At 35.4% G+C, this 13377-nt stretch overlaps 1 protein-coding gene across 5 annotated transcripts in view; it reads left to right on the top strand.

Annotated features, from left to right (window-relative positions):
- VTI1A (vesicle transport through interaction with t-SNAREs 1A) overlaps window positions 1-13377 on the top strand; it is a 407429-nt gene that overhangs the window by 223046 nt on the left and 171006 nt on the right. For 3 of the 5 annotated variants that reach the window (XR_003568210.1, XM_027851407.1, XM_027851406.1), the window contains 2 exons: window positions 11458-11528; window positions 12272-12344. Coding sequence is in view for 4 of the 5 variants with exons in the window: in XM_027851407.1 (XP_027707208.1) it covers window positions 11458-11528; window positions 12272-12337 (137 nt within the window). In the remaining variant the exon portion in view is untranslated. The remainder of the gene's footprint in view (window positions 1-11457; window positions 11529-12271; window positions 12345-13377) is intronic. The other 2 variants (XM_027851405.1, XM_027851403.1) reach the window with 1 other exon arrangement.

Raw genomic sequence — 13377 nt, 5'->3', positions numbered from 1 at the left:
CTCTCTCTGCCTCAGTTTCCTACTCTACATAATAAGGATAATAATAGCAACTACCTCACAAGGTTGTTGTGAGGATCAAATGAAATATTGATTATAAAGCACTTAACACAGTGCCTGGCACAGAGTAAACTCTATATAAATGTTTTATTATTTTTATTATCATCATTATTACTATTACATGTTATCAAATTTGATGCTTACAAAAATAATATGAAATAAGTTTTAAAGATATTATTGTCCCATTTCCGCAGATAAGAATCACAGCTCAAGAGAGTGAAATAACTGGCCCATTTTCATAGAGCCAGTAAGTGCTAGAGACCATGTGGTTTCAGGCCAGCATTCTGTGCACTGCCCCCCGCAGCTCCCTGCTGTGCTTGGCATTGAGATTACACTGACAAAAACCAACTAGTCCTTGGCCTCAAGGAGGTGCTTGATATAGCATGTACAGGAGGACAGAAAAACACCAGTGATGGGATTGGGGGGGATAGGGAGGTGGTGTGGAGAGATCATGGGAGACTTAAGGAGAAGGGGAGCATCTGCTCAAAAAAAAAAAAGCAAGAACATTACACTTAGGTATCAGCTAGTAGTTCAAGTTTGCTGGAAAGTAGTATCTTGATCTATTTATAGTTTCTTGTTTCTTTTAAAAAAAATTGTATATAGTGAGATATGTTAGGTACCTTTTTTCATATGTTAACAAGAAGGGACAAAGTTGACCAAAATCTCTTTGATCATGTAATGTGATGGTCTAGAGCAGGGATTCTTAACCTGGGGTCCACAGACTCCCAGCAGGGCCAAGGATGGATCTCAGGAGGTCCATGAACTTCAATGGGGAAAATTGCATCTTTATTTCAATATAATTGATTTCCTTTGTAATTCTATGCATTTTATTTTAAACATTTAAAAGTATTCTAGAAGAGGGGAAGGGGGTTATGGGTACAATGTTGACAAAGGGATCCATGACACAAAGAAGGTTAAGAGCACCTGATGTGTAGGAAAAAATACTGCCCTAGAAGTCAAGAAACTTGGGTTCTAGCCCTGGCTCTATCATTTCTCCTCGTTTCTTGTACAAAATTAAGGCATTAAACTAGATAATTTCCAATGTTTCTTTTCATTTTCAGCCAGTCTGTTAATAAATATTTATTAAGTGCTGCTGTGTGCCTGCTATGTGTCAGATATTGGGCTAAACAGTGGGCATACAAAGAAAGGCAAGAGGCAGTGCCTGCCCTCAAGGAGCTCACAGTCTAATGGGGGAGACAACATGCAGCTATCTACAAAGAAGATGTATACCAAATAAGAAATAATCAACAGAGGGAAAGCACTGGAATTAAGAAAGATTGGGAAAGGTTTCCTGTAAAAGATATTTAGGTGGAACTTACAGGAAGCCAGGAGGTAGAGATAAGGAGGGAGAGCATTCTAGGTATTGGGGACAACCACTGAAAATGCCCAGAGTGAGGAGATAGAGTATCTTGTTCAAAGAACAGAAGGGAGGTCAGTGTTCACTGGATTAAAGAGTATATGGTGAGGTACAAGGTATAAGACTGGAAAGGGAAGATAGGTTAATAAGTATTTATATAGCACCTACTATGTATCAGGCAATGTGCTAAGCATCTACGTATGTTCTGTTTCTTTTTTAAAATAGTATTCCTATGAAGGTGGGTATTTTTAAAAGCATATTTTATGGGAATTGATGCTATATTTCCAATACCAAATGCCTAATAATTACACTTGAGAAGCCAAGTAAAGGGAATAAATATAGAAAGCAGTGTTCTCTTCCTGGAATTAGTATATAATGTTCAGACTAAAATCTAGAATTCCGATATCGCTGTTGAGTTTCTTCCATCTCTGCTCTTTTAGCTCAAGAAGGGCCAGAGTGTAGAGTCAAGTGTTTATACTGTAAAGTACCATAAAATCCATGTTTTCTGAAATTATTTTTCTGTAAACATAGCATAACTACTTCCACTCTAAAATTACTAGATTACTAAAATTATTAGATTAAGAATTTGAAAGCTTCAGGTACTGAGCATCATGTGAAACCACTGGTTTTAGCCAACAGCCTCCTCTCTTGGTATTAGTGATTATCTGCAAACTGAAAGACTGCCACATTGTCAGAATTATATACTTTTATCCTTCATTTTTATTACCACCTTAATCTTTACAGGAAAAACTCAATGGAATTACCCTCAACTTCCTAACAGTTGTGGACTTAGAATAGCTTCATCTTGCCCGGGATACCTTTGGGATCTTTTTGTATATTAAATAAATAAATAAATAAATCGTGTCCCTAATCTATTTTTTACTTTGGCACATAGTATGAAAAACCACTTACAACATTCTGTGTATGCGTATTTTCCATTCTATAAAGGTGAGTGTTTCTAATATATTTTCACCTGGAATTTTCTTTATTACAACATTAAAATTTTAAAGCAGGATGGCAGGAATGAAACTGGAATTCCATACCCAATAAATCCATTAAATTTGGGTGCCAGTCCTGAGATACATATATTTCTGTTAATATTTTATTTTTTGCCACGTGGGTGGATGATTATCCCTAAGGTGTCTAGCCAAACTACTTAGATCCATAAAATTCTTTAGGAAAGCAGGGAACAGGTATGAACATCCTCTATGGAGAAAGAGGAACCATCCCTACCCATTACTCACTAATTGTGAACCACAGGGCAGGCAAGCCAGCCCAGTTAAAGCAGCAAGGGACCACAATAGAGACATATAGTAGCATGTGCCAGGCAAGTCAGACCACTCCTACCACTTGATCACTATCACCTCTGAGATTCAGATGGAGACAGCCCAGAACCCTGAGCCTATGGCTAGGAAATAGCAGCCTATACACTCCACCTCCTAAGAGCACAGACCCATTCAAGCCTGTGCTTCAAGCCAAGCCCCTGAAGCTATTATGTTGGGAACTGACTCTTGTGGAGATACATGTAGGAAATACTTCTTCAGGTGCTCAGCCCCAGCCTCCTCAGCAGTTACAGCTACCAAAGAACCCCAAAAGAAAGTCACCACCAAGGTCTTTTACAATGTCCATTGATTCAACATTGTTAGAAGTAGATGTGGTTTTATCAGTGTAAAGAACTTTAAAGATGCATTACCATTTTCTTCACCGCCATTACACTAAGGACCATGGAACTTTTACGTCATTTACTGCTAAAACCTCCTATAGGGGTTATCACTCATTGCCCTTCCCCCAGCCCCCCAGTAAAATATGAAGGCCTTGAGAGCAGAGACCAGCTTGCATTTCTCTTTGTATTTCCTGTGTTTAGCCCAGTGCTTTGCACATAGTAAGTACTTAGTAAATGCCTTTTGATTCATTCCTTCCTTCCTTATAAAATCTCTCCAGCTTTCCCAACACTTTATCAAATACAGAGAGTTCTTTCAATGTATCAGCCTTGCTCATAAAATGAATCTATATAGTACACAGCATTAATAGCTACTGGGAACTTGTTAGAGTTGTCTACAGTCCAGATGTTACTTAGCATACCAACCTTACCATTGATAAATTATGGGAGTAGAGTGACAGCATGGTGTAGTGTAGCAAGTGCTGGATCTGAAGTTAAGAGACCTAAGTACCAATTCTACCTCTGATGCTTGGTAACTATGTGATTCTGGACAAGTCATTTAACCTCTTTCAATTTTTAAAAAAATTTTAAAGGGGGAAGGAGGGCAAATAACTCTAGCCCTTACCTTCCAGAGTCACTATGAGGAATAAATGAGATAATATAATGCTAAAGCATTTTGAAAATCTTTATTTTATTTTATTTTTTTTTAGGCAATTGGGGTTAAGCGACTTGCTTAGGGTCACACAGCTAGCAAGTATCAAGTGTTTGGTCTGAGGCCAGATTTGAACTCAGGTCTTCCTGACTCCAGGGCTGGTGCTCTATCCACTGTGCCACCTAGCTGCCCCCATTTTTAAAATCTTAAAGCTCTGTATAAATGTTAGTTACTGTTGTGGTTGTTGTTATGGAAAATCACCAAATTTTTCATAAACACCATCTTTTGCTTTATATTACTTGAAGATAGCAATCCATTCCTGTTCTTCCCAGATAGATAGGCTTTGAGCATTAGCCAGAAAACTGAATTCCTGAATCTTGTACAATATGTATAAGGTAGTTTGAGCTCCATTGGAGAAAAAAAACTGTATAAATTATAGCATTTTAAAATTAAATTATTAGGATAGTGGTAGTTTCCATGGGCATTGTTTAATATAAATGAAATCACATGTTGTTATGATATATCTTGGTAAAAAATGCTTTATAAATGATGATGATTGAGTGTAACAGTATTCTAGATTATGGTTTATTGTGGACATAGAGATAAAAACTCATATTCCTACTTTTCTATCATCTGTAGCATCCTCCGCTGTATAGCTTCTGCCCTAAGAAACCATACAGCTCACCACATTTCATCTTGGGGAGGCATTGTATACAGCTAAAAATAGCTGCAAGTCAGGTGAGAGAAGATAACACAATGGGAATGCCAATTTGTGGTCAGAGAGATGAAGATGTACTTCCCATTCCTTCACTGCATTTAGTAATGTATCCTGAGGTGCACACTGCTGTAGTTTTTGATATTTAACTGCAGAGTAAGGTGTCACTTTTCACTAACCCCCCCACCAAAATCAATAATATTAGTATAATATTTCAATTGTATCATGTTTTATAGTTTTCAAAGCATCTTCACTTGCATTTCCTCATTTCTCACAACAGACTTGTGAAGTAGGAAAGAAAATATTATCTTTTTTCACAAAAGGAAAAAACAAAACTGAGGCCCAGAAGAGGTCTAAGTGACTTGCAAAGGTTATATAGCTATTAAGTAAAAAGAGCCAGAATTTGAACTTGGATCTTCTGACTACTAGAGCTGAGTTCTTTCTACTACATTGTTGTCTTAGGAAACTTTAACTATGAAAACATTTGTCAATAGATAATAATTATTTTAAATCATTATTGGAGTGATTTTTAAATAGCTTTATTCAGATTCTTCAGTACCAGTAAAGCAAAAGTTCAAGTCTTAAACATATCAATTCCTATTTTTTTCCTAAAAGACTCATTTAGTTATTTGAAGATCAAATGCCAGTATCCTGATTTATTTATAATTATTAAGTAAAACATGTTATCCTTCTATGACAGTTAGCTTTGATATTTGTGGTTTAGTGAATGTTATTTGGCATTCAGAGTCTGTACTTTAATGGCTAAAATCATTAATAAATTTAAACAGTTTCAGAATTTGAACAAGATATGCTAAAGTATTAGGTAAGGAAGAGGGTTGAATAGTCATGTCTCCAAACCCAGATTTACTTATAATTGTGTAAACTGTAGATGCCAGTATGGTTTATAAATAAAAGTATGGACACCAAAAAATATAGCTAATATGACTTTCAAGGTCTCAGGAAGTCTCAGAAACTATGAACTCTGCTACCAGATATGCAAGGTGAGCCAAACATTCAAATTATTAATTGAATTCCTCTGTTCTAATTGATAAGGAGGGTAAAAGAAAAGAAAATTTCTAAGTTCAATTCCTAGGGCAAGGTAGCATCCCAGGCATTGGGATCACAGAAAGAGAGTAAGTGAGATAATCATTTCTCCAGCATGGCTGAATATTTGTCAAGTCAAGACACTGCCAATGACCACTACAGGCTAGGTAAAATCAGTCTAATTCCAAGGGGAGAATTAGCTTGATGGAGTCAGAGTAAGTGAAATACTCATTAAAACTCAATGGTGTAGCTACTTCAGGATGACTATCATGGTTTGCAAATTATTCATTTAATTTTTCTTAAGTCTCCCCAAAAGGGAAGCACTGAACCTACCCTGAATGTCAGCTTTGGAGCAAAAGTCGCTGTTGCTAATGGGTTACCAATTTCTACGCATCAGTTGCAGCTTAAGCAAAAGCCTAGACAAAGCCACACTGTAAGTGAGCTATAGCTACTGAAAAATCCAGGAGTGATACATATAGAAAGAATAGATGGAGAAGATTCTAGGAAGATGGCAGAGTACTTCAGAAAATTCCAAACTCTCCAGATTTCCTTCACGAACAAGACAAAATAGCACCTCAGGGTGAATGTAGAGCCAGTAAAAATAAACAAGATTTGGGGCAGAACAGTGCTCCTCCTGGGACAACCGGACAAGATCCAAAGGAAAATCTCAGAACCACGGTTTGGTCCCTATGAAGTTAAATACCTCCTGAAACAGCAAGCTGGGAGTCCTGGGGCTAGCTGGGTTAGAAAGTACCTTGTCCCCAACCATAGGAGTTTTAACCTCCTGAACAGTGTGAGGAGTCAGCATCTGAGACAGAGAAGATTGAGGGAACCTCTGCTGATAAGGGATGCCAGGCCCAGCTATCCTGCCAACATGTGGCCTTGGGCAAGAAGGAACCAGTACATGCCCAGTAAGTGCAGAAACAATGGGGTGCAGACTCCACAGGCTGTGGGCACTTACAGGAGGGCATAGTTAGTTCTTGGTTTTGGTTCCAGGCTAGAGGGGAGAACTGAAGGAAGATCTGAGGCCAGAGATACCATCTCCCATACTCCAGGACTAGAGGTGATTATAATAATAAGCTGCTACAAATTTTAAAAACGAGCAGTCAAAGAAGAAAGAACCCAACTACAGAAAGTTATCATAGAAATAGAGAAGACCAAGGTTCATCTTCAGAGGAGGATACTGAAGCAAAAAAAAAAAAAAAGCCTCTCCTACCCCTACTCCATCAAATGGTCACCTGCCTAAAAAGAATTCATAGGAGAACTTAAGAGACTTTAAAATCAAATGAAAGAGATTGAGGAAATTAAAAAAAAAAATCCAAGAAAACCAAGAAGATTATGAAAAGAAAGTCAACCAATTAGAAAAGGAGATCCAGAATCTTAAGGAAAAAAGTGACTCCTTAAAAATTAGAATTGGAAAAAAAATTTTTTTAATTAGAATTGGGCAAGGGGAAGCCATCGAAATTATAAGACCAAGAAATAATAAAACAAAATATAAACAATGAAAAAATAGAAGAGAATGTGAAACAATCTCATAAGAAAAATGACTAAGTTGGAGAACAGATAAAGAGAAAGCATAAGAATAATTGGACTACCTGAAAGCTACGATCAAAAAAAGAATCTTGATACAATAATACAAGAAATAATTAAAGAAAATTGCCCTAAAGCATTAGAATAAGAGGGGAAAATAAAAATAGAAAAAAGTCCACTGATCACCACCTGAAAGAGATTTTACAAGGAAAACCTACAGGAATATCATAGTCAAATTCCAAAACCCCCAACTCAAGAAGAAAATATTACAAGCAATGAGAAAAAAAACAATTCAAATATGGTGGAGCCACAGTTAGAATCACACAAGACCTAGCAGCAGCAACACTAAAAGACCACAAATCTTGCAACACTGCAATATATCAAAGAGCAAAAGAACTGGTGTTGCAGCCAAAAATATCATACCCTGCAAAGTTAAGCATAATCCTGAATGGGGAAAAAATGAACATTCAATGAATTACCAGACTTTCAGGATTTTGTTGCCAAAAAAAAAAACTTAGTAGAAAATTTGTCATACAAGATCCAAGAGAAATATAAGGTACACGTCAAAGACTAATTACAAGGGACTCAGTAAGGACAGACTGTTTGCTTTTTATATGAGGAAATATAAAATGTATGTCTAAGATTGTTATTAGTAATTGGGTAGTTTGAATGGGGTAGACCTGAATATGATGTGATTCTAAAAAGTAAAACCATTTAGAAAAAGGTAAAAAGAGTAATTATCTTATACAAATGAGATGTGAGAGGAAAAACTGACACAGAGAAATTAGATGGGGGTGGATGGCTGGTAGTTCTGGAACCCTACTTTCATTGGGAATGAGTTAAAGAGGGAATAATATATATATATATGGGCTTTTACCATTTGGATTCAATTAAACAGATATCTTTCTTGTCACCTGCTATGTGCGGAGTGCTATAATTGACACTGTACAATGTAGGTAAGACATGCTCCTTGTCCTCATAAATCTGAGTTAAAGAGGGAATAATATATAGATATAGATATAGATAGATATATAGATATATGTGTGTGTATATGTATATATATCTAGAAGGGTATAAAAGTCTTCTAAATTCAGAAAGAAATAAAAAGCTAAGGGGATAGGGAGGTGGGAGAGAATAAGGGAGGGATTTTTCAGAGTGAACCCTATTCACATCAGATCTGGGTTAAAGAGTGAACAATATATGCATCTAGAAGGGAATAAAAGTCTTCTAAATTTATAAAGAAATAAGAGGCACACACATAAAAACAAAGATCAGGACTAAAATTTATTAGGGGGAAAAGCAGGGGTAGTAATCATTATCTCAGACAAAGTTAAAGCTAAAATAGATTTAATCAAAAGAGAAAATAGGGAAACTGCACCATGTATCAGTCATATTAATATTGTTTTAGACTATTTAAAATAAGTAGACAGTGTAAGGTTGGAATATTGCTATGGTGTAGGAAATGATGAGTTGGTGGATTTAGAAAAATGTGGAATGACTTAGACTTATCAAGGATGATGTTATCCTCCCTCAGAGACAAACAAATATAGGTCTTACATAGATGCAGATGAATGAATATTTCTATATATGAGTATGAGTATAGATATTGAAGTGTATGTATGTGTATGTATATATGTGTGTGTGTGTGTTTGTGTATCTGTGTGTGTGTGTGAAAATAAATATACCCATGCTTAATTGTAGCCTTTATGGGGAGGGGTGGAGGAAGGGGAAAAAAAGAACAAAGTAAAAAGTGCACAGCAGAGAGCAAAAGAAAACTCTTGAAGAAACAAAGAAAAGATGGACAGCTCTGAACACAATGTGTGGTATTTATTATATAGACTTCCTTGAAATGAAAATTTATTGCTGTATATTTTGAATCCTCTCTTATATTCTGCTGTGCACATGGCAATACTTTTTTTTCTTTTCTTACTTTGTATTTAAGATTTAGTATTTAAGTTTATAATATGTTTATTTTTCTTTTCTTATTGTGTATTTAAGTTTAAAAATAAATTAAGAAAAAAGAAAGAATAGGTGTCTCTTTTGCTGTTTCTCTATGTAGATATTGACATAGGTACACATATGGAAAGAGATATAGAGAATATGTGTATGTGTATATATATGTATGTATATATATCTTCTGCTTAGATTAATTTCATTCATCTTAACATGTGTGTGTATATAGGTATGTGGATAGATAGATAGATAGATAGATAGATAGATGAGAAAAATTCAGGTCAACCTATATGGAGGGTTGACTTATTCCTGAGAATATACAATATTTTAAAACTGGGTTCTTGAGTTATACAGGGAAATGGTAAGGTAAATTCCATGTTCTAAAATTAGATTCATTCCATATCAAATCATGAAAATAGGAGGTATTAAATTTTTCTACAATCTATAGGTCAAAAGCTTATGATCTATGATACAAAACAGTAAAATATTAACTTGATTAGGATTCAGAAAACCTGGGTTCTAGTGCCACTTTGCTACTACCCTGATGTGTGGTATTGTCATGTCATTTAGTTGCTGAGCATTTCTCCTATATAAAATGAGAGATTTGGGCCCAATAATCTTTTAACGTCCTTTCCAGCACTAACATTCTTTGATTGAGTTTCCTACACACTGGAAGCTATGTCTCTTATACTGTTTGGGACAAGAGAGTTCAGTTTTACCTTCTGTTGTCTTTCAGAATGGGGAATGTATAAAGTTGTTTTAAGATCTGAGAATACTTGGAACTTGCCACCCTGGTTAAAAATTTAAATTCCACTGCAAACATTCTTTCTCTACTGTCTTACATTTTAATTGCCCAAATGGTCTTTTACCATTTGGATTCAATTAAACAGATATCTTTCTTGTCACCTGCTATGTGCGGAGTGCTATAATTGACACTGTACAATGTAGGTAAGACATGCTCCTTGTCCTCATAAATCTTATTTTCTAATGGGGGAATAAGATACAAACAGATAACCACAATACACAATATTATATAAGTACCACATTAGAGAAATTTTACATGATAAATGTTATAAGAGGGAAGGAAGGATATTATTTCTGATTGGAGGGATCATAGAATCATAGATTTTAAGTTCTAAGAAATCAGGGAGAGCGTCATAGAGAAGGTGTCATTGAACTGGACTTCAAAGTCCAAATGAGTTGAAAGAAGTAAGTAAAGAAACAGAATTGTGAGAGACAGGATGTACTAGGGATAGGGATAGGGAAAATGACTTGAGTAAAGTTACTGAAGTGAGAAATCATATGGCCTATTCAGTAGACAGTCCCTTTAGTTGTACAGTATGTGAACTGTTCTGTGAAATAAGGTATAATAGGAAATATGGTGGCACTGGACTCCAGAGGGCTTGGAATATTAGGCAAAGGAGTTTGAACTTTGCCTAGTAGGCAACAGAAATCCACTGGAGATTCTTGAGCAAAAGAATTATCTGACTGTATTTATTCATAAAGGTGATTGGCAGCAGCATAAAATATGAAAGAAAAGTGGAAAGACCTCTTAAGAGGCTACTGCAATAGATCAGATAGGTGGCATTTGGGCCCTATACTAGGGTGGCTAGAGGATACAGATTTGATAGCTATTACAGAGATAGAAATTAAAAGCTGATTGACTATGAAAGGTAAGGTTGTGTCAAGGTTTCTAAAATGGGAGACAGAGTAAATGATGGTGTCATGAATATGGTTTAGAAGTGAGGATTACAGGTTTTGAACACACGTAGTCTGAGTTGCTTGTGCAAAATCCAGGTGGAGATGTCCTATAGGCAGTGGGACAAATAGGTCTGGAACTTAGAAGAGCGGTCAGGGCTGAATGTCTAGATTTACAAATCATCTCTTTAAAAAATGATCATTGAAAATATGGAATCAAACGAAATTTCTAAGGGAAAATGCATTGAGAAAAGAAAAATGAGCCAAGAACAGCACTTGGGGAATTTTTTATTCCATCTTTTTCATCTAATTGCAACTTAGCATTTTGCAAGTATACACATTTCTGACCTTTTAGGATCAGAAAAAAAGATGAGGGGACAATGAATTCAATTTAACAAGTATTTATTAAATGCCCATTATTTGCCAGGCACTGGAGATAAAGACAAAACTACAACAGTCCCTGTCCTCAGGAACCTATGTTCTACTGGAATTTAAAAAATAAAATAAAATAAAAAGTATAAACTGATATCTCTGAAGCCAAGGAAGGGGGCAGGTATCCAAAAGGATGATTTGGTCAACATTTGTCTAATGATATAGTAAATCATATCTCAAATATTTGCTTGGGAAAAATATTTTATTTTTCCATTATGTGAATCAAAATGTTCCCCTGTTAACCTAATGTAGTAGTGCTTTCTGGAGTTAGTTCTACAGCCATTTTAATTTGACATTTTGAAGGCTCTCACATGCATAGGGATTTTCTTTCATTATTTAAACTTCTGTTTATAATGCAGAGCAAATTGGCCAGGAGATGTTGGAAAACCTCAGTCATGACAGGGAGAAGATACAACGTGCTCGGGAAAGGGTGAGTTGGGTATATTGTAGCATTTTTGCAAATTCAGTAACGCATGGCCCAGTATACAGAAATTTCAAGAATAATGGCATCCCAATAAGTGACCACATTATTCTAAAGAACTATCTAAAGAACACTGGAGTGTTTGACTGAGGAAAGAAGGAACAATTAAGGATTTCTTCTTTTAGCTGTTCACCTTGGAACACCCCCAAGTGAATATGTTAATGTGGCACTTTAGTTTGAAAAAGCAGACTACAGAGGGAGGTTCTAGAAGTGTCCTATGTACCTCCATCCAGGGTATTTAAAAAATAAAAATAAAACAAAGAACTACTAAAATGTTTAATTTCATTTTCCTTCTATCCATTTTTTCCCACTTATGTTTTGGGAATTTGCACATTCATAAATTGAAAAATGACTACCAGATGTATATTAAATTTTGTCAGCCTGTAAGACATTTGCTTTTTCTCCAGTTCAAGTTCATGTATTCCATCTTTTAATGTGTTCCATGTATTCCATCTTTTAATGCTCTTGGGATTATCTATCATATGCTGTTCTCTGAACCACAGATTTTTAAGAGTTCATTTAGGTGTCATTGTGAGTGTTTGGTTGGGGTTTTTTTTATTTGGTAGTTTCTTAATATCTTTAGATATTTTGTATGGTTTTCTCAATATAAAATAAAATTATTGATTACTAATTCACTTTAAAACAATGCAGTTGTATGAAACCTTGCTTTTAATACATACTTATTCTCTTAGCTTCGAGAAACAGATGCTAACTTGGGGAAAAGTTCTCGGATCTTGACAGGAATGTTGCGAAGGTAAGAGCAAGGTAGGGATCGGCCTCTTTTTTATTCCATGTTTTTCATCTAATTGCAACTTGGCATTTTGCAGGTGTATACAGTTCTATTCTTGCTATCCTGTGTCAAGACCCTTTTGAAATGAGAGTATGTGAATATTAACTCTTGGTTGGATATGCTGAGTAAATCAGATTAAAAATTTTCACGGGGGTAGAGAGGATACCTCCAGTTATAGAAGAAAAAGTTAGGGTTAGACATAAAATACTTCTTCATGGCCCAGGGTAGGTCCCGTGGCAGAAACAACCTGACTTCATTTCCTATTTTAATAGCTGCCTTCTTATATAACGACTATGGTTTTGCCATTATCAGGGACATAACCAAGTGTTAACTTAACCTTTTTTTTCTTTAATTTAGAAATAGGATCTATGAACATATTTATTCCTGAATATGTGTATGTATATATGTGTGTATGCATGCATATATGTATGTATGTGTTTGTGTGTATACATACATTATGTGTATGGTATGATTTTTAAAATCTGAGCTCTTCTGATTTGAATTTATAAATACTAGTGAATGCATTTCAGAACTTTTTGTGTTTTTACCTGTATTTGATGGAAAAACTATTCTGGAAATGTGGGAAAATGAATGAAAGACAGTGTTCTGAATCTAAGAAAGATGTTTTGCTTTACCTAGAATATTTGTATTAGTCTTAAAATTTAATCAATTATTTACTTGAAAATATTTGATAAGGAATCCCTGCTCTTTCAAAATCCAAGAAAGATATCTTCAACATAACTACATTAACTCACTTCTTATTTTCTCTCCAGTTGGGGTGGGGATGGGATGTCCATACTTAGGAATTGTACTTGGATAGACAAAATTAATACGGGCTTTAAAAAATATCACCAAAAGAGCTGGTCCTATGAAAGCAGCTCTTTTCAAATGTCCAAAGTCCCCACTGATCACGTGTTCATCTAAAATAATTTGCCAAAAATGGTTTAGCTAAGTTATTCATTTATCACTAGCATGACTATAACAACAAATCAAACTGAATTATTTTGG

The sequence above is a fragment of the Vombatus ursinus genome, unplaced genomic scaffold (assembly GCF_900497805.2).
Source record: "Vombatus ursinus unplaced genomic scaffold, bare-nosed wombat genome assembly UNPS02009205.1, whole genome shotgun sequence".
In the NCBI taxonomy this organism is placed as follows: domain Eukaryota; kingdom Metazoa; phylum Chordata; class Mammalia; order Diprotodontia; family Vombatidae; genus Vombatus; species Vombatus ursinus.
Note: the sequence above shows the minus strand (reverse complement) of the source record. Positions and strands in the feature narration are given on the sequence as shown.